The sequence below is a fragment of the Balaenoptera ricei genome, chromosome 16 (assembly GCF_028023285.1).
Source record: "Balaenoptera ricei isolate mBalRic1 chromosome 16, mBalRic1.hap2, whole genome shotgun sequence".
In the NCBI taxonomy this organism is placed as follows: domain Eukaryota; kingdom Metazoa; phylum Chordata; class Mammalia; order Artiodactyla; family Balaenopteridae; genus Balaenoptera; species Balaenoptera ricei.
The window spans coordinates 16,988,797-17,010,581 of NC_082654.1; the positions used below are offsets into that span (position 1 = coordinate 16,988,797).

Consider the following 21,785-nt stretch of genomic DNA (forward strand, 5'->3'; position numbering starts at 1 on the left):
TTTATTTTTGTGTATGGTGTTAGGGAGTGTTCTAATTTCATTCTTTTACATGTAGCTGCCCAGTTTTCCCAGCACCACTTATTGAAGAGACTGTCTTTTCTCCATTGTATATCTTTGCCTCCTTTGTCATAGATTAGTTGACCATAGGTGTGTGGGTTTATCTCTGGGCTTTCTATCTTGTTCCATTGATCTATGTTTCTGTTTTTAGATTTTTAAAAAAGTATTCCAGGTTCCAATACAGATTATTTGAGATTTTCTCTAGGCTATAGAGAAGGAGAAAGCTTTGCGGGAAGAACGGGGAAGCTGTCAGAAGCATTTCATATCAGGTATAAAAAGAAACCCTTGTGGATTTGTCTAATTATAAGAGTCTGTTTTTAGAATTTATCAGGAAGAATGGTAAAGAGTATCCTGAGTTAACTCAAATATTCCAAATAATAGGTTATTATGTACTGAGTATTTTCTATGTATTGGTGACTATACAAAATAAACGTGGTTGCACACAACCTTATTTAACTTTTAAAAAACCTCTATAGCATAGGTATTATTATACCCATTTTACAGAAAAGGAAAAACTAAGGCAGAAGGAGATGGTATCAGAACCCAGGTCTACCTAAGTCCAAGTCTTGTTTGCTATTTTATGAGCCCCGGAGCCTCTTGTGGGTTTGTGTTTCCGGAAACTCCATGGGTTTTGGCTTCCAGGAAGTAACACCATTGGGAAATTTCTTTTGTCACATCCTCCAGGTCCCTCAACCAGGATTATCGTGGTCCATACATGGGGTCTCTCAGAAAAACTCAAGAGTTCCTGGGATGGAGTTTTGCAGCTGCTTGGGTTAAAGAGCTTGCCAGATGTGTGGAACAGAATAAAAATCCCTGGAATGCCGTCCCTGTTGGCACCATCCATCACTGTGGCACAGACGGTTCCTCTGAGGGCCTCCCCCAAACCCCAACCCTGTCAGCCTGCATTTGACGCTTGCAATCTGGCTGACAGGGCAAGCCCAGCAGAGACCCTCGCTGGCAGGCGTCAGGACAGCTGATGGATAGGCTCAGCCTGTGTTGCTGGGCAGAGTCTAGCTGGCTTTGAAGAGGCATTTCTGCAGGCCTGTGGGCTGTCATGTCACCTGCTTTGGGGAGATGGGCAGAGTCTGTGTTGTTTGATGGTCACCTCCTCTGCCACCCGTTGGGGACTGTGGCCCAGGCCCATCTGCTCCAGCCAGGCCCTCACAATGTACTGTCTCCAGCAAGACCAACTACAGTAGCAGCTTGCCGGTGGACAGGTGCACAGCGTTTCCCTGGCCACACTGTTGTCAAAGCCGGCGGGGAATCTGACAAATTCCATCAAAGTACAACCCTCAGGTGAAATTAAATCAGACACGAACAGGGGTGTTTTTAGAACCTAACCTGTTCTTTGCAGAAAGACCCAGCCACTACATCTCACCCTGTTCCACAGCCAGAGGCTGGCAGAACACCTCGAGGTGGACTTGGGAACATGCAGGTGGCCTGTTCCAGGGTCCCTTCATCTACTTAACCAAACGATCAGAAGCCCTTGGCAGAGTTCTTATAAAGCCCAGAATCTCAGTATGTTAAATCCCACACTTTCCACTCCTTACTAAGTGGCTTTTCAGCCTGTGCTCGAATACCACCAGTGATGGAGAACTCACTACCACCCAAGAGCCCAAAAGCCCATTCAGATTTTTTTTTTTTAATTTTTTTTTTATTTATTTATGGCTGTGTTGGGTCTTCATTTCTGTGCGAGGGCTTTCTCCAGTTGTGGCAAGCGGGGTGCCACCCTTCATCGCGGCGCGCTGGCCTCTCACTATCGCGGCCTCTCGTTGCGGAGCACAGGCTCCAGACGCGCAGGCTCAGCAATTGTGGCTCACGGGCTTAGTTGCTCCGCGGCATGTGGGATCTTCCCAGACCAGGGCTCGAACCCGTGTCCCCTGCATTGGCAGGCAGATTCTCAACCACTGCGCCACTGAATGGGAAGTCCCCCATTCAGATTTTTTGACAACTATGTTGGTGAGGAAGTTCTTCCTGTTTGCAGATCAAATCTGACCCTATAGTTTCCAATCTGTTTGATTAAAGCTGAAGGCCTTATGGACACAGAGAATGTATCCACTCCCTTTTCTGTGATGTCTGTTCAGTAGGGCCACTGCATACATTTGTTGGTGTTGTTCACTGCACGATCCAGGGTGTCATAAACTCATAGTCATTGTAGATGTCTTTTGCAACTTTCTGGCAGGTGGCTGTAAAGTTTCTTGACGTAAATACTCCTTTTAACTCCCACAAAGACCACCTCTTGGACTAGGGGTGGGGCTGCTTTTCAAACACTTGAAGAGAGTGAGGTCCCTTGGGTGTTAGATGTCCTGTTTCTTCCTCTGTGCAAGCCCACAGTTCCGAAGCTCTGTCTCGTGGGCACCCAGACCAAAGCAGCCCCTTCAGTGGTGCCATTTTTATTTTTGGCACCACTGGAGAAGAAGTTCGCGCTGAAGGCTGGGGAGGGGGCAGCTCTTCCCACCTCTTGGCCTTGGACCCTCCCTGGATTCCATGTACGGCTGCTGGTCTGGCCAGCTGGGGGAGCCCCCTGAAGCATGATTCGCCCAAGCAATTGAATTATATGTTGTTGAATTCAACACTCTCCTTTGCTTTGGGGAAAGACACAGATCCTTTCCCAGTCCCCACACCACGCTCACGTACATTTCTATCCAATTCCACAAACATTCCCTGAACATGCAGGGCAGGACAAGGTCCAAGCATCGCTTGCCTTGAGCCGGCACAAATCTGTCTGCCCATCCAGGGCTTTGCTGCCAGAGAATATTGACTGTCAAGCTGAATTTGACCCAGTTATTGCCTTCTTTGCTCCAAAGAGACCCTTGATCCAATGTTTAGATGTGACTGTAATCTCCATGTGCCTGGCTCTTGTCCTCTGTGGGTGATCAACACAGGTCGCTACCGGTGGGGGATGTGTCCTCTGCCCCAGTGAAATAATCAGTGGAGTTTTCTCCCTGGAGCCTCAAAGCAGCAAAGGGAGATTCAGACCCAGAGACAGAGACTGAGAGATGGACGATGTGGCAGGAAGCAGCGGCTCTGTTCAGCCCAGGCCCGGCTGAGGGCACCAGGCAGAGGAAAGGGAACAGGGAGCAGGTGAGAGGTGGCAGGTGTGCCTGTGAGAGAAGAGCCTGTGTGAAAGAACATCGAGGAGACACACCGGGTGGAGGAGCAACCCAGTGGGGCTGCTGGTGAGAGGCCATCAGCAGCGGGGGCCCAGCCGGGGGCTGCCTGCACGGCACCACCTTCTCAGCACAGAGGGGCTGGTTCCCCACCGAAGGGGTGGAGAGAGTGGGGTAGCACAGGGCTGGCCTTCCTGGAGCCATTGTTCAAGACACCCTCACTTTGCCTTGGCCTTTTGGTCTCATTTCAGACACTGATGGGCTGTGTGACCTCAGGCAGGATGCCTCCCCTCTCTGGGCCTCAGTTTCCTTCTGTATAAAAGGAAGGGGTTTAACGGCTTCAGCAATTTTTCCCTTGGGGTCATGAGACTGGACATCAGGGATGTCCACAGGCAACTCAAAATTGTGTAAAGCACTGTGTGTGTGTGTGTGTGTGTGTGTGTGTGTGTGGACACACAAATACCCAGGAATGTATTTCTCTGGGAAGATCCTCAAAGCGGTCCGTGCCACTTCTGAACCATCGGAACCCTGAGGTCACATCCACACTCACATGTACAGGCCCCCTTTTCTCCATCCCAGAACCAGCCTGTGGGGTTGGCAGCCCCAGGGGGGTCCGCACACTCACCTGGGTCCAGGTCGGTGAGTAAAGACAGGAGGGAGAACTGAAAAACAAAATGACACAGAGCAGAGCAAGGTTGAGTCCTCTGAGCAGGCTGGGTGCTTTCCTGAGCTCCTGCGAGCTGAAAGGAGCCTTCTCGGAGTCATAGCTAGGGCACAGGAGCACGGGGTACTCTCTGATGGCTGGAGGGGTGGTGTCGTGGATTGGAGAGAGAGGGGCTGGGACCTATTTGACGATGTGCCCCACTCACTCTCCCTGTGCTGGCTGAGCATCCAAAACATCCCTCTTTCTCCCCAGTGTGGAAGAGTAGTGCTTGCACTTACCTGTTCCCATGCTGGAACCTGGCCGCCCAGGTACTGACCGTCTTGTCAGTTACAGCGATCAGCATGTATTGTGCATCTCCTCCGCCTGACTACACATCGCTGCATTTAACTCTTATAACAACCCTATGAAGAGGCTTTATTAGCCTGTTTACAGATGAGAAAATTGAGGCTCAGAGGTCACACAGCTGTGATAGGATTCGGATTCATGCCCAAGTCTAGTGATTGTCTCAGGTGACAGTTCCTTAAGGTTGGAGATGGACAGATGCTTAAACTCTCCAACTACTTCCCATTGTTCTTGGAATAAAATACAAACACCAACTCTGACCTGTAAACCTCCTCCCGTACCCCTCTCTCCTGCTACTCTTTACTAATCTCCAGCCACACCTAGGTTCAAAATGGCACTAGCCAAGCTCTTTCCACCTCAGGGCGTTTGCAATTGCTGTTCCCTCTGCCTAGAAAGCTCTCCACCCCACCCCTCCAATGACCATCACTAGGTCTCAGCTTAAATATCATCTTCCCCGACTCCCCTATCAGTATGACATGCCCCCATTGTTTTGTCTCTGCACCCATTCATTTCCTCCATGGTCCCCATTACAGCTTGTAGTTTTGTATGTTTACTTGCACGTTATCTGTCTCTCACATCAAACTCTGCTCTCACAAGAAAGTCGAGCCTCTTGTCTGTTTCATCACTGATGTATTTACCCAATATTGAGCATGGTGCTTGGCACATGGCATGCCTCAAAAAGTTTTGCTGAAAAAATAAATAATGATAGGAATAGTGTTTTTTGGTGGTGGTGGTAGTGTGTTTTTGTTTTTTGTTTTTTTACAATGCAGTACTTACCAGAAAAAGAAAGTTTTACTTATCTAATAGCTGGAATATTTTCTTTCACTTACATCAGATGTCAGCAAACAAAGGTCCTTGAGCCGAACCCAGCAGTTGTGTTTTTGCCAATAAAGTTTGATTGCAACATGGCCACGCCCACCTCCTTACACATTGCCTGTGTCTGCCTTTGTGCTGCAACTGCAGGGCGTTTGTTGACACAGAGAGTATAGTCCCAAATATTTCCTATTGGGTACTTTACAGATCAAGCTTGCTGACCTCTGACTTGGAAAACAAGAGTTCTATCTCCTGACAGGGTTCCCCTTGGGTGGGTCTCGGTGATCAGGAAGCTGCCATCAGGGTGATGCATCTTCCTTGTACCCAGTCTAGGCAGTTTGGTATATTTGCTTCCTCTACCCTCAGCAGAAGTTTTAATTTTCTGTTTTACTGTAGCCTCTTCAGTCATTTTTGGGTAAAATGGTAAAAAGAAAGAATGCATCCCGACGTGATGTACGCACAATAGGGCACAACATCAACTTGTAGCATTCTGGACAAAAATGCTTATCCTAAATCTACTCACGAGGAACATGACAGGCTCAAATTGTGGGCTTTCTACAAAATAACTAGCCTCGACTCTGCAAGATTGTCAGTGTCATAAAAGGCAAAAAAGATGGGAAGTCTGTTCTTTATTAAATGAGGCTAGAGAGACCTGACAACTAAATGCAGTGTGGGTCCTTGATTGGATCCTAGATTTAAAAAAAAAAAAAAGCCCTGAAGGATATTATTGGGAAAATTGGGAAATCTGAATATAGACTTATGTTAGTATTATTTCGTTAGTGTTGGATTTCTTGAGAGTGATAATGGTAGTGTGGTTTTGTAGGGAAATGTCCTTATTCTTAGAGGATGCTGAAGTAGGGAGGGAGATGTCTGCAATTTAGGTGCAAATGATTCAGCAAACCAACCAACCAACCAAACAAACAAACAAACAAAACATGTATATATCGGGTTGTCCAAAAAGTTCGTTTGGGTTTTTCCCCAATGCATAAGAGATCATGGCAGAAAGCAACTACGGCAAAGGTTCTGTGTTGCATCTATCTGGGTGAATGATATTCAGTGAATTATCCTTTCCACTTTTCTGGAGGTCTGACAAATTACAAAATAAAAAGTTGGGGGGGAGAAAGTCATGCAAAGAAAGGGAGAGAAGCCACTTGTGGTCTGGACAGTGCCTATTTAAATGCATCACTATTGCCCTGCCCTGTTTCTGCAGGAAGTAGACAAGGGGTGGGGATTTTGTTTGGTGGGGGATTGGTAGTGGCGGGTGGGGTTGGCAGAGGAAGGGCAGGTTCAGGTCTCAGGGTGTTTCTGGGCCTGGGGTGCTTGAACAGGGAGCAGCTGACATTGACATCTCTGGGCATGAGTGGCAGGCAGGTGACAGAGAAGAGGCATGAGGGGTCCCTGAGGACAAATGTTACCCCTCCTTCAGTCTCACCCTCGTCACAGCCAGTCAATGCAGCCTTGGTCCCGGTCCTTTGCCTGCCTCACCCTCCCTCCGTAAAGCTTGTGTGGAGGTCAGGGCCCGTCACTCTCTACCTGTTTTCATCCAGCCCTTCAGGACCTGAGCCAGAGTGAGAGCCCCAAATCTTAGCTGGAAACTGGAGCTTGAGGGAGAGTCAGGTGCTGCGCTGCCTACAGCCAGCAGGTGGCAGACGTGCCCTTCCCAGGAGTTGGAGCTGGAGCTGGAGCTGGGGCTCAGACGGAAAGCAAACAAAAAGAAAGCAGGACCTTCCTGGCCTGGGGGCACCTTCAGATCCCACGTGCTCTCAGGGGGTCTGAAGCAGCTGCCGCCCAGCTGTGCAGCCTGGGCTGCATGTCAGGGTGTCCCAGGGGTCCGAAGCAGACCCACTCATTTTGTGGATCAATGGATCCGCCCTCAGAAAGAGGCTGTGGTGAAATGTGGACACTGGCAGCCCAAACACCAGGCTGGATATTGGGGGACAAAACTGGAAAGGTTAGGACAGTAGCCAGTGATTTATGCCATATACCTGGATCCTGAAACTAACCTGGATGATGGCGGGGGGCTGAGGGGAATGGATAGACACAATATTTGCCTCCTTTCATCCCATTATTCCATTCCATTTTTCAAAAGAGACAAGGAAATAAGAACTCCTATGCCTGGGACTTGCAAATCTAAAGAGGAAGGTCATCGATGCAAAAGAAGTAGGAAGAGGAGCAGGAGGGGACAGCTATGATCTCAGCTCACATTTATTAAGACCTGACAGTTGCCAAGGACTGTGCTAAATGATTTATGTGCATTTTGTCTCTTTTATTGCACAGAATTCTTGATAATTGAAGTACTATAATTATGCCCATTTTAGAGGCGAGAAAACACATTTGCAGAGATTAAGTTGCCCAAAATTACTCAGCTAGTAATTGATAGAGCCAGGCCAGAAAAGAGCCAGTCTAACACCAGAGCCATTGCTGTGAGGGATGAGGGACCCACAGCCTGCAAACATGGTGTTGAAAAGATGGAGAAGGAAGTGGGAGAGCTACTTAACCCTAAGAGGAGCAGGGCATTGAGCCCGGTGAAGAGATTGGGTCCTTATTCTTGGAAACCTTTGTGAAAATCTTGTCCAGAGTTGCCAGGCCTGGCAGACACAGAGAGAGCCACTAGGTCCCATGGACATCTGGGGAAGGGACAAAAGTCATCTGCAGCCTCAGCCAGCCCACTGTGACAAACACATCTCAGCAAACATCTTCACGCAGATCAAAAGGCACACAAGCCACTGCCTGCTTCTTCCACCACATTTATTCCCAGTCTCACCAGGGATGAGTGGTCACAACTGCCTCAGCTCCTCTTAGAGGGCTGGGAATAGCTGCTTCTTGCAAGTGGACAGGTAGCTGCTTTGCAAGAGATTCAGAGAGACCTCTCTAGATCCAATTGCTGGTCCATCTACATTCGGGCTTTCACAATGGACTCGTGGCTCAGGACTTTGACCTTCCCCAGTTAGAAGCAAATTATTAGCAATGTTAATATCCCACCCCCCAGCCCAGTCACCAGGGAGCATGTCTCATGATCTGGTGTCTTCTAGGCTCAGGATGGTTGGTGGGGAAGGCAGGGAGGGGCAGAGAGAAGGATCCTGCTTCAGAATCTTATTGATTTACTACAGTGTAATCTCCTTGAGGGTGGAGGGAGTTGAGGTCTAATCTCTTCTGTCCTATCTTTAATCTAGTAATTATTTCAACTCAGGTTCTTCCTCTACCTTTCACAATTCTAGACCTTCTTGGAAACAAAACAAAAAGGCAGAGGCTAAAAGTCTGCCTTGATGGGTTCCAGGAATTAACTGGTAGGAAATACGCTCAGAGGACTGGGAAGCAGTAGAGGGGAGAGGTGGGGCTAGACCAGAACTTCGGGGCTAGAAGCTTGACTTAGAATGAACCAATAGCAGAAAAATCTTTCACCTGGTAAGTAAGAGATTGGGACTCAAATGCCAGCCATCTCTTTCTCTGCAGTTGTTCTACCATGACCGGGTGGTAGACCAGATGTCACTGCACACCAGGAAAGGATTTGTGTTGCTCCTAAAGGTAGCTGGGGAGGAGAGAACTCTGCACTGTGGCCAGGTGAGGGTGAGGCTGCTGGGCTGGAAGGCAAGCCAGGGACAGGAGTGCACAGCTCAGCAGGGCCAGTCCCCACTGCTGGACACAGAGCTCAAGGTTAGGGTAAGAGGCGGAGGTGACAGAGGACAGGGGTTGCCAGAATCCCAGGCACCATCCCAACTGCTGCCTCACAACATCCTCCCACTCTGGCCCCTCCTGCAAAAAGCTATGTCATGAGATAAACAACTGTGCAAAGCCTCAGTCATTTTTTTTTAATTGTAAAATATATACTACATGATATTTTTCATTTTAACCATTTTTAAGTATACCATTCAGTGGCATTAATTACATTCACAATGTTATGTAACCATTACCACCATCTATAGCCAAAACTTTTTCATCATCCCCAGCATAAAGTCTGTACCTATTAAACAATGACTCTCTTCCTTCCTCTTCCAAGCCCGTAGTAAGCTCTATTCCACTTTGTCTCTATGAATTTGCCTGTTCTAGGTACCTCATGTAAGTGGAGTCATACATTGTGTGTCCTTCTGTGACTGGCTTTACTTCACTATGAATAATGTTTTCAAGGTTTGTCCATGTTGTAGCATATCTCAAAAATGTGTTCCTTTTCATGGCTAAATAATATTCCATTATATATCACAATTTGTTTATCCATTCATCTGTTGGTGGAAACTTGGGTTGTTTCTATCTTTTGGCTATATGAATAAGACTGCTATGAACATTGATGTACAGATATCTGTTTGATTCCCTGGTTTCCATTCTTTTGGGCCAGTACCAGAAGTAGAATTGCTGGGTCATATGGTAATACTGTGTTTAACTTTTTAAGAAACCACCATACTGTTTTCCACAGTGGCTACACCATTTTACATTCCCACCAGCAATAAATGAGGGTTCTGCTTTTTCCACATTCTCACCAATACTTGTTATTTTCCATTTTTAAAAGGTTCTAGGCATCCTAACAGGTATGAAGTGGTGGCACTCAGTCTCCTTCGTAGTCACAAGGAATCTCATCCTTTCTTTAGCACACAAGCTGTGCAACGCTGTCCCAGGACCGGCAGCTTCCCTGTGGCTTTGCTTTAATCTGAAGCTCAGGGTGAGGAGGGACGGCTCTAACGGGGAAATCCAGAGGCAAAGGAGAAGGCACCAGCCAGTGGTCCCTGCGGGTGGTTTCCTTCCTGAGGGCCTGCATGAAGCCGTTCACAGGACCACAGCGATGAGCCAGGAGGCACTGTGAAGAGGAGCTGGCCTAGACCCTTTATGTGCAAAGGAGGAAGATCAGGTCCAACAGGGTGACGTGGCTCCTGTAAGGACGCGAGTGGGTTGGGCCAGGGAGGAATTCAAGTCCGGGTCGCCTCACCGTGAGGCTGATCACCTATGCCTGGCTCAAAGCCACCTGTACAGACCTCTGCCCAGTTAACTGGAGGCTGGACTGCAGCTTCACGTGGCGAGCAGGGCTGGGGCAGGGCAGGGAGGAAAGTCCCGTTTGTAGACCCTGGGAATTTCCATTTTTATCTGGGGAGCTTTTGATAAGAATTCAGATCCCTGGGCCCCACTTGCAGGGTTGTGCTTCCATGGGCCTGGAGCGGGCCCAGAACATGCATTTTCAATCAGCCCCCAGCTCACTCTGCCCTTGGCCACACTTCGATTTTACCTCTCTTAGGCCTGAAGCTCCTGGCCAAGGAGATGGGTGAGTCTATCTTTGCTCCCGTGCAAATTGTTGAATCTCTTTGTGCCTCGTTTCCCCAGTGATAAAAGAAAGAATTCCCTTACCCACCCTGATGTTTGACTCAGGGGGATTTGTCTGCTCAGGGAGAGCACAGCATTTGCAGTGGGTTACTATTCAGGTAAGCACTTAGCGAGAAATATTGGTACGAATGGCTCATCCCAGGACTTGCGGGGAGGGGGCTGAAGGATTGGTGGTGAGACCATCCAGGATAAGGAGACTGGATAAAAACAAACGCTCATTTCTGGATGTGACCATGCACTTCGGAACCCTTTGAAAAGGCAGGTGTACAAAAAAATAAAAAACAGAAGAGCCGGTGGGGGTGGAGTCTGAGGCCCACCACATGGGCACAAGCCCCCATATTCACCTCCTTGGCCAGTCGGTTCTCAGGAAAAGCCCAGGGGTTCTCAGGAAAGTAACTTCCCATTGATGGGAACCAACTCCACCCCTGAAGCTGTCTTTACTTCTGTGCTTTCTCTGTTGTGGGACATGAACCGCTGGTGGTACCCAAGCTGATCTGGGTGGTGCCTGGCCAGGGAGAGACACCACATCAAAACACAGCGTGAGAGAGTCATTCCCTTCTCAGTTTTACTGTCATCTCTTCCAATCCCATCACAAAGACAGACTGGGGTGGCGCTGGTAAGTCCCTCCCCTCTACCTCTTGCTAGTCTTCCCTCCTAACAAGGAGAAAGCAGGAGTCAGCCCTGTGTTTTAGCGTGACAGCCGCAGCCAGTTAGAACTCAGTGGCATTGTTTCATTTTCTTTGATTTTCCCATTTATAGTAGTGATGGTTTCCTTTATAAATATATCTATCTAGGTAGACAAAAAGTGAGTCTATTCAACAAAAGTATTAAGAAACTAGTCTGGGCTTTGGCAAAATTTCTAAAGATGGATTCATTCATGACTAAAGTTTTGAAAGCACTGAGCTAATGGGTTAGCCATCTAGCAAGACTTGATCATTCTGGTGTTGGAAAGAAAAGCTTCGGGGATTGTTGAAGGAGCCTCCAGATGGAAGTGGCTTTTCCTCCTGCCTGAAACTGGAGTCTGAGGCCACTGTCCCTCTGGACACGTTCCATTCCACATTGAAAGTCCCAGTCGTTTCGGGGTAGTGCCTGGCATGGCAACCTCTAACAAAGTGGTTATGAGCATGGAACTGGCATCAGGCAGACCTGGGTTTGAATCCCAGCTCTGTAACCTCACAGGGGGGCCATTTGCACAGATTACTTAATTTCTGTAAAGCTTAGTTTCTTATCTGTAAAATGAGGATAACAGTGGTCCTTAACTCATAGGGCTGTTGGGAAGCTTTACATGAGATAATAAACATAAAGTACACAATACCTGACATATGGTAAAGACTTGATAAACTTAATAAATACTTGCTGCTATGATTATGATTATGATAATTAGCCACTGTTGTCAATGAGTTTGAATTTTTTTTTTTTCAAATTATTAAGTGATTGAGGGGAGCTCACTCAGCACAAACTCTTCCTCGAATTTGTTCATCAGGTCACAAGCACGTCACACCAACCCCCTCCCCTCATTTTTCCTGGGATCTTTGCCAAGTCCTAAGCCAGGAAACCTTGTTATATTAATTATGAAGAAAAAGCATGTTTTATTTAAAATCCCGGCTGCCGAATATTCTGCCATGCTGTTTCTCTGTGACAGCAGAATTGCTTTTGCATTTAGGAAACTCTAATGAATTGAAAATATAAATATATCTGTGCCTACATACACATGTGATTTCCTGCGACCTGATTTCCCTAAATACCAGTGTACACTGCCAAAGCTAATGAGTTGGACTTGTGCTTAGGATCAGGTTTTTTTAAAATCTATAAGAACCTGCAGTGCAACTCAGTCCCTCTCTTTTCCATAAGACTCTGAATGGGTTACAGCAAGAGGAAGTGATGTCTCCTAGGCCTGAAAGAGACTCTGACATTCTGGAGCATCGACGCTTTGAAAAAGGTGGTTCGTGTTATCCCATCCAAGGCCTTGTTTGGTCCTGGGGGCCGGCTAGATTTGGATGCTTGAATTAATCAGACACTGAGCCCTGTTATCTGACCATCCAAAATTGGCTCTAATACCTCAGCATCCACAGTGTTTCTAAACAATAACCAGACAAGCAGGCTCTCCCTCCATTTCTTTCTCTTTTTGCCTCTCTTTCCAAGGTAGAACGAGGTAGATAATGTACACCTATCAAGCAGAGAGGGTGTCAAAAAGAGAGAGTGCTGGGGCCTGTGGGATCTGGAAGGCTTCAGCTTCTAATATCAGAAGCAGTAGTTCCTTCTCCCCTTGGTGCCATGCAAGAATGGGAGCCTGTGTTACTAGAATGCCTGATTTTCAAGAAAAGCTGGGGACCTGTATTGTTATGTGAAATGTTCTGATTCTCAGATGTCACCAAGCAATTGAAAGGAAATGAAAATACTCTTCAGGCTGAACTTCTACCCACCAAATAAAACTCGGGCTGTGAGTAGAATGTACCCCAAGCTGCCAGTTTGCAAACTCTGGTCTATGCAGACATTTTTGTGACTCTCTATCTAGGAGAATTCTGGAGTTCTAGAGTTCTTGACTCCAAACTCTAAACTCTAGGGTTTAAAAAGCTTAGAAATGGGAGCAAACATGCATTTTAATTGTAAGGCCCACTGTTGCAGATGGGCTGAGATAAGCAGGGCAGGCCTGACAAGCTTATCCTCTGGCTTATGACCCTAGAAGAGGTCAAATTACATCATGGCTGAGGCCAGTGGCACCGCAAATCACCCTAAGAACCACAGCAAGAAGAGATGTCTAAGCTCTGGGGACGGGGCACATACAGTTGAGCGGGCCTCCTGTGATGGGCGAGGAATTGGACAGAGCTGGGTCTCTGTCCTGGCTGGGAAGTTAGTTCAACATCTTTGGGCTTGTTTCTCCTTCATAAAACGGGAATAACAATACAAGACCATGCTGGGGACAGGTGTTCAAAACTGACAGGTAAGGAAAAACAAATCTAGACCAGACCAGGAAGGCACTAAGAAGGATTCCCTGGAATCCATGGCAACTATATTTGACTGCATCTTTTTTGGATCGTAGATATCTGAATAAAAACCTAAGTTAGAGACAAGCCTACAGAGAAGTCTTCATATTTTATGTTGCATGATCTGAACTCGTGGGAGGGTCTCCAGGCATCTTTCCAATGGGCAGCAATCAGAGACCCTTTGCTTTAAAGTTTCAGAGGCACATGAGTCTGTTACGCTCCAACCAGCAAAGAGGCCCCTGGTCTAAGAGCCTCCCATCCCTACAGGAAGGACCATGCCCTGAAGCTATATGGACCAAAGAAAGCTCATCCTCAGCCAGGGTCCCAGGCAAGAGACCTTATCCAGACAGATGGACACCAGCCATAGTCTAGGACTCAGCTCTGCCACCTCCCAGCTTTGTGACTTGAGGACATGTTACCCAGCTCCTGATCTGTAAACTGAGATCAATAACAGTACCTATTTCTTAGGGTCCTTCTGGAGGACCCAAAGACCAATGCATCAAAAGCACAGAGCCTGGCACACAGGATTTTTCATTAAATGGTAGCAGTTGGTTATTATTTTTAGCTACATGGGGCAGAAGAGGCCACCCTATCCATTGGGCTATGTGGCCCCTTCCTTCCTGCTGATGCCTCAAACTCTCTAGACATCTGAGTGAGTTGGCCACTTTCCCCTGGATGTCTGTGTACTGGCCTATGGGACACAAGCTGCCCTCCCAACCACCTGTCTGGCACACATCTGGAGTAAGAAAACATTCCAAAGCCCTGAATCCCCTTTTTGGAATTGACTAATCTCATTGCCCAAAGGCTATCTCTCGTATTTTGTCGTTTATCCATTATTGACTTATATTTTCATCCCTAACCCTAAAAAGTCACTGGGGCTTGCAAAAAAGGGATTTGGGGGAAGCATTATCTTTTGGTGAATTTCAAACAGACTGCATCCACTCTCTTCCTTGCCTGCAAACTTTAGGATCTAATTCTTTCTGACTGGTCCTTTCTCCGGGCCCCTTGTGAACCTCTGTTAGTTTCCATCGCTTTTCTCTAGACTTGCGGTATTTCTGCAGGATCTTGGCCCCAGACATCCAACAACAATCAGTGATGTAGGGGGTTTGATAACAACCGGTCATTGTAGCCACACCACACACACACACACACACACACGCAGGTCATCACTGGAAAAGAAAACTCTTCCAGAGGTGAGTCATTGGCAGCTTAATATGGAACTAAGGTAGATGTCTGAGTACAGTTTACCGAAAGGGGAGGAGAAGCTCTTGTTTTTAAAGCGTGCTAATCAGAAAACCTGGAATTTAATCTGCTTCCTGCAGGAAAATCTCTATGGAGTGAAATGGGAAATAAGATGCAAAGGTATTTAATGAGATAAATAGGTTATGACTGTTATTTCAGTTCTCACCCCTTTCTTGTTCTCTATTCAAACCCCCTCCACTCCAACAAAGGGGCGCATTCTCTGATTTTTATAGAGAGCTCGTATTCACTTTGGAAATCTCAAGGGAAAAGAGCTCACATTTATTGAAAGCCACATGCATTGCCCCATTTAATCGGTCTCGACCCTCCCCAAATCTGGGGGAGATTATCACTAGGTTTGCAGTAGAGGAAGCTGAGGCTCACAGAGAGGATGTTACTTGTTACTTGTTCCGCAGCTAGAAGGCGGCAAAGCTGAGATTCAAACCCTGGCTCCCAAGCCCACACTCATGCCTCCAACCCATCCAAGAGGTGCGATGTCTGGTGAAGGCCCTCTCTCACATGTCCACAGAGACCCAGCTAACACTCTTGGACCACAACGGCGCACAGCAGGAGCCGACACCTCCACAACTCACCTGCTCCCGAATGTCTTGAGTCCCCCATGTGAGAGCCCCTGATGTCCCTTTCCTTCCATTCTCACCACGACCTCCCTGGGGCCCTCCTCTCTGCCCCATTCACTACAGCCATGGTTACAGGGTGATGGGAGAAAAAGTGCTGCCCACAAAGCTTCTCTCCAAATCTAATCCATCTAAGTAGACGTGTTGCCAGCGGGATTCTCCTCTAGAGCCAAAGCACAGGGATTCTTACCCTAGTGTCACCTGAAATAGCTGGAGAACGTGGTATGTGTGTTGGCATGTACAGAGAGAGAGTTTGTAGCTTTCAGCAGCTTCCCAGAGGGATCTCTGAGATCCATGCCAGATCACAGCACACTGCCTTGGCAGATTTTCTTGCTCTGATCTCCTTAGTTGGAAGGTGTTCATGGAGACTCTGCTCCAAGGGGGCTCAAGTCAATCGCATGGCTTCATGGAACTGGCCCCTTAACAGCAACCAACATGACAGGCCTGCATGAGCCCTTGAAATCAGGACATATTCGACCTGGCAACACCAGCCTTTCACAACTAGAGTTTCTCAGCACTCCTGGCCCAGCTGGTTTGGTCCTCCTAATAACCTCAGATTCTCTCAACTACAGATATTTGAAAAGAACACTTACCCCGAAGGCTGTCTTTCCCGCCAGAAACATTAACAGCAGAACATGGAGATCAGACATTCTGGCAAACATCTTTGTAGTTTAAGAACTCTTGTTTTGCTCTAAAAACAATTCCTTTTGTTGTCTATGCCTTTAGGGGGGAAAGTGTCAGTCTCCAAGGATTCAGGAGCAAATGAAGAGGATGCAAATTATTAACTAGGCATCAAATACTGTTTAATGTTTAATGTTTTGCAAACCAACTATCTTGATTAAACAAATGGTAACTTTGGGGCTGGGCTGAGTCATGGGGGTGGTTTCTTTTCTGGAGAGAAAGCAGCAAAGTGCCCCTGGCTGCTGGGGTTGGGGGTGAGGGGGCGGCTGCTGAGGGTTCAGCGCAGAAGGCCCGATGGTCCACTAGCATCCCAGCCGCTGGGTGAGAGCCCTAATAGCGTGAGACTCCTGCCACAGGCCTCGGACATCGCTGATTTGAACAGAATGTTAATAGAGCTCGGATTCACCAAATCTCACACAGAATTAAGGCATGGATGGGCTCCTAATAACATCACGCTTTATATTCATGAAAAATAAATTAAAGGATGCAAAACTGCTATTGACAAACATTGATTCTGGGCCCTTTGAAGCATTGCCCATGGTTGCTTGTTGGCTTCAAAAGTTTTCTTTTAAATTTCATTACATAAGGTTTTAACTTTTTAATTAGTTTTTTTTTTCCCCTTTCATTGGAGTCTTTCTTTGATCAAGAGGGGGGAAAAAAACCCATGGTGCTCATATTTGGGGCCAATTGTTTCCTACGTTCTTTTTATAGCTGCACTGGTTACAGGTAGCACTATGTAGAGCAACAGTTACCTATGAAGCGTGGGTGCTGGTGGATACAACTGACCTCTTTAATAGGCATCACTGTGAGCTCCTGCAAACACCTCACTGCCCACAATAATCTATGCAAGGGCTCCAGGAATCCTCTCACCTGAGTCCTAAATCCAGGTTCTGAAACCCTGCTGCCGACCGAGGCGGGGGCTCACCTGGGCCTCCTGTTCACCCATTTACCATCCCTACTTGGCACGTGTACTTGGACTCCTCAGTGGCTGCTTCCACCTTTGGAGGCCAGGTTGCTGGTCATGGAGGGCCCCAAAGGTACCAGCCCAGGAGAAGGCCAAAGTCAGTGCCCCAGCCACCAGATAGACAACCTTGAAGGACAAACCAAGTCCTGCCACCTTACTTCCTAAATTACCCCCAATTTGTCCTTTGTTCTCTATTTTTTTTTGTCTCCACCCTCATTTAGGCAGCCGTCAACTCACTCCTGGTCAACGTCCATCTGATCCCTATAATACATGCACACTTTTCTGGAAAAGATCCTCTCTAACCTTCCTCTATTCTTCCCCTAATCCTTATTCCACCCCTAACTCTGTTCCTAACTCTAACCCCGATCACTCTTTAGCAAGTTCATTTAGATAGCCACCTGGTTCATCCATCTTTCGGATTTCAACCCAAACATTACTTCCTCAGAAGCCCTGCATGAGTTTTTCCTTCATGGCACTTATCAGGGTCGTAATTGCATACCTGTATAGCTCTTCCATTAATATTTGTTTCCCCACTGCCCCCGATGGACCAAAAGCTCATGAGATGGGCACTCTGTTTCGCTCACCATTGAATTCCTGGCAGGGAGGCCTGGCACATGGCTGGCTCATGACAGGTGTTCAATAAATACATCGTGAATGAATGAGCAAAGGAATAACCACTGTCTTACAGTGATAGTTGGATACTTTGTAACCTGGGCGCCTTAGATAGCATAGCCAACTCAACTTGAAAAGGAAAACTGGGTATGGAAAGCTAAAGTATTTGTGCACTTGTAAACACCCTTCAATTTATTCATGGACACTACATGAATATTGATTGATTATCCACTGATGATCTGCTGTGAGCCTGGCATTGGCAACACCAGGATAGAGGAGGTGAGGTGAACTTTGCTCTTAAGGAACAGGCATTCTGGTCGACGGGGAGTTAGGCGGACCATGAAAGAGTAAAGAAGTTAATTTTAGTTAGTGATAAGTCTGAAAAAGAATGAAGCAAGGTGATGGAACAGAAATCCTTGTGAGTGGGAGGCTTCCGTAGACTAGGAGGTGGCAAAGGTGGGGATAGTGGCTAAGTGGGTCCTTGGTGGGGCGTTGACACCGTTGCTGGTTATCCGGTCATAGAGCAAGGGTCAAAGAGGCAGCGTGCACGAAGAGGTTGCTATTTTCCAGGTTCAAAGCTGGAGCCCTTGTAGCATCGGCTCAGGCTGTAAAAAGTGGAAATGGAAATTCCAGGCAAGTCAAATCACTGAATCACCCATGTGACTTAGGCGTCTCTTTTAGCTTCCACAGCCTTGTGTGAACTAGTGACTGTCTAACTTTGTGGAGAGATTCCCAGAAAACAAACCAGAAGCTTTTCTTCCTGTGTGAACAGGAAGTGACCCAGTGAGTTTGTTGTTCACCTTTAGAATCCGGATTCATTTCCCTGACATGTAATCTTCCCTTTATCTCTAGCAAAAAGTGAACAATTGTGCTCTTTGTGTAGTAGCCACAGGCCTCTCACGTATTGTCTTATGTCCCTAAGGTTTTATTATCATGACAATGTGCAACTGAATAAACGTCTGCACGTAGTAGCCCGAAAAGAGAGAATTCTCTAAAAGATGCTTAATCCTTTTAATTTGGAAGGACAAAAGACTAGTTTATCATGTGATATGATTTTATCTGGGGAGTTGGAACAAACCTACCTGGGATCTCTGTTTTTTAAATCCAAACACAGAGACTTCAGCCCTCACCCCTGCGGGGGTTTCAGATGTGATCAAGTCAATCTATTCTCTTGAGCTCTGGGGAGCTCGTGTGGGGTTTTCTCATGTGTAGGGTTACATGCTGCAGGAGAGAGACTCTGTCCTGCCTCAGGAGGCCTTGGGACTCTGGTTCTCTAGCAGGCTGATTCTTCTACCCTAAGGGAAGACTCTCTCACAATGTCTTTGCTGGAGACCCAGGCTTTAATGTACTGGGTTACATGACATCTGTTGGGCCTGGACCAACCTGCTTCATGTTTACTGTTTATAACATGTTACAGAAAAACTCGAATGAACTTTTTGGCCAACCCAGTAACAACAGTCCTCTTCCTGCTAGGCCTTCAGTACAGGAAGGTAGCAGAGGGGAGGGCCTAAGAACAGCAGCCCAGACTCAAAACTGACGTGGGGTGAGCCCCGGCTCCACCACATCCCCACTGTGGATAGTTGGCCAATCATTTACTCTCTCTGAGTCTTGGTTTCCTCGTCTGCAAAATAGGGATGTTATGGTTCCCACTTCACGGCGTTACCTCGAGGTGTATGTGAGAGCATAAAGGTAAGGGGCTAAGTACAGCAGCTGGTGTGGAGCAGACTTTGCAAAATACACTGGCTTTGGTAACAGGGATGGTATCTCCTGAGCCCCCAGACCCTCACAGATGAAAGGACCTGTGTTCAGTGAGTCTAATCTCCAATCCAGGAAGAGGAATGACTGCCTTCTTGGGGGGACCCTTGTCTCACTTGTCCTCTCTAGAACAGGGATCAACAAACTTCTGAAAGTGCCAGGTAATAAAAATTTTAGTTTTTTTCTGGCCCTCCAGTGTATGTTGTGAGTCCTCAATGCTGCCATTTTAACACAAAAGCAGCCACAGCTAATACATTGGGCGCTCCACATCCACGGTTCTGCATCCGCAGATTCAACCAACCACGGATCAAAAATATTTTTTAAAAAGTTCTAGAAAGTTCCAAAAAGCAAAACTTGAATTTGCTGCATGCTGGCAACTATTTACATAGCATTTATATTGTATTTACAATTATTTATATAGCATTTACTTTGTATTAGATATTATAAGTAATCTAGAGATGATTTAGAGTATACAGGAAGATGTGGTGTAGGGTTTATGCAAATACTACACCATTTTATACAAGATACTTGAGCATCCATGGATTGTGGTATCTGTGGAGGGTCCTAGAACAAATCCTCCCCAGACACCGAGGGATGACAGTACTTATGCCACTGGCCATGGCTATGTTCCAATAAAACCGTATTTGCAGAAAGAGGGCTATAGTTTGTGGATCACTACTCAAGGAGAGAGAGCTGCAGATAGAGCCAGAGCATCACGCAACTTGAGGGGCCCTGGAAAACAATGGAGACACATTGGGGAACACGGGAGGAGGCCCTGGGCGGATGATGTTGCTGCCCTCAGAGTGTTTACCCAGAAACTATGCCCCCCCGAACCCCAGAATCATCAGAACTTCTTTGTGTGATGGGGGGACTAAAGATCATTCGTCATTCTTTCTACAAGGATTTATTGAGCACCTACTATGTGCCAGACCGTGCTGTTGGGAATACAGACGACAGACTAGGTGCCAGCCTCATGGAGTTACCTTCCCATGACGATCCTCACTCAGAGTCACGTGGCTGGTCTTTGGCTAAATTGTTCAAGCCATCCCTAATCAGAGATGACATCATGTAGGGACACGTCACTGCTCCTTCCCATTGTTCCCAGAGACCTCTGTCTGATCCATTCACTTCCAGGGGCACCCTCTTTTGGGGGGAAGGGGGGATGGCTTGTTAACTTGGCGTGGGGCAGTAATCTTTCCCCAGACTACCTCACATCACCCCCACCCCCCAACCCAGCACGGTTCAGTATGCTCAGATCCATTGTACCACACGCCCCATTCTCTGACCTGGAAGATACTAGGGTGCCTCTCACCCCATGTTTGTGAAAAGAAACCAGCATTTATGGAGCAGTTTCTGTGTTCCAGGTGCTTTTACAATTCTGAGCTCATACAGTCTTTGTAACTACCCTGAAAGGTGATTTGGCTCATTTAACAGATAAAGAAACTCAGAGGCTCAGAGAGGTTAAGTAAATTGCCCAAGGTCACAGAGCTTGAGACAGAGCCAGGTTTGAAGCTCTTCCTACTCTACTGCACGGACTCGAGAGTCTTAGGGGGGTGGTTTTGCCCTTTACCCCAAGCCACCTAAGAACTTATTGAAGGAAACAACTTGTCTAAAAGTAAAGATTGCCCATTGCCTGACCAATTTCCATGTTCTCGTCTTCCTTACTATCACTTATTCTTAGGGGTGGCAATGTGCCCACTGTTTACAGAAACCGTGTCCTCCAGCAACAGCAGCCACTCGTTTTAGGCTGGGTTTCCTGGGAAACAGAGATGCTGAGATTTGTGGGCGGGAAGTTTGTTGGGTAGTACTCTCAGCACCAACACCCATGAGGGAGGGAGGGAAGCAGGGAGGGAGGGAAGTTGGTACTCTCAGCACCAACACCCATGAGGGAGGGAGGGAAGGAAGGCAGTCACAACAGACGCCCATTTCACGGAATGTTCTGGAGCTGGGATGGCCTTTGGTGTTGTCCTGCCATGAGCCAAGGGGGCTGGGACTTTGTAGTGGGACCATCTTGTCACTGGTTAGGGACTCTGCCTGTGAAAGAGATGTGAGTTTGGGCAAGGCAACCCTGGTTAAGAGTAACGCTCAGAGAGGAACGCAGCTGAGAGCCTCTCGCAGCCAACACCTAGCCGCTGAGAAAAAGAGGGCTTCACTTGTGAAGAGGGGATCTGGTGGCACACTGCAGAACATCCACTCCAACTATTAAGTGGGAATTTACCCCGCATCCCTTAGTTCAGATATCCAATTCAGGAAACCTGAATGGCTTAGCCAAGTTTTGAATGAACATCCCTAGTCAATACTTGGCCTAATCAGAGATGGCTGGAGCCACAAACATGGCCAGACTGCTCCAGGTCCATGGCGCAGACAGTGACAGATGTTTAGCTGAGGTAATCAATATCAAGGAGAAAACCAGAATGCTATTATGGGAATCATAAACTCTACGTAGTTATTAAGCAAGCCAAGCTACAGATTTATAGCTAAGCTCCCTGCTGGCCAGAGGAAATTGAAAACCCTGATCGTTTGGCATGATTTTCATTATACTTAAGTCAATTTTATAAGAAAAATAAAGATGTTTTTCCAATGACCAATTCCAGGCCAATTTTTGTTTTTTAAAAACCTTATGAT

The 21,785-nt window shown here is 47.1% G+C and overlaps 1 protein-coding gene across 1 annotated transcript in view; it reads right to left on the reverse strand.

Moving 5' to 3' along the window:
- HABP2 (hyaluronan binding protein 2) overlaps nt 1–15,899 on the reverse strand; it is a 37,854-nt gene extending 21,955 nt beyond the window's left edge. The window contains exons 1-2 of the mRNA XM_059901124.1: nt 15,742–15,899; nt 3,793–3,829 (exon numbers count right to left, since the gene is read on the reverse strand). Of these exons, the coding sequence (XP_059757107.1) occupies nt 3,793–3,829; nt 15,742–15,810 (106 nt within the window). The 5' untranslated portion in view covers nt 15,811–15,899. The remainder of the gene's footprint in view (nt 1–3,792; nt 3,830–15,741) is intronic.
- Nucleotides 15,900–21,785: the final 5,886 nt, after the last annotated feature.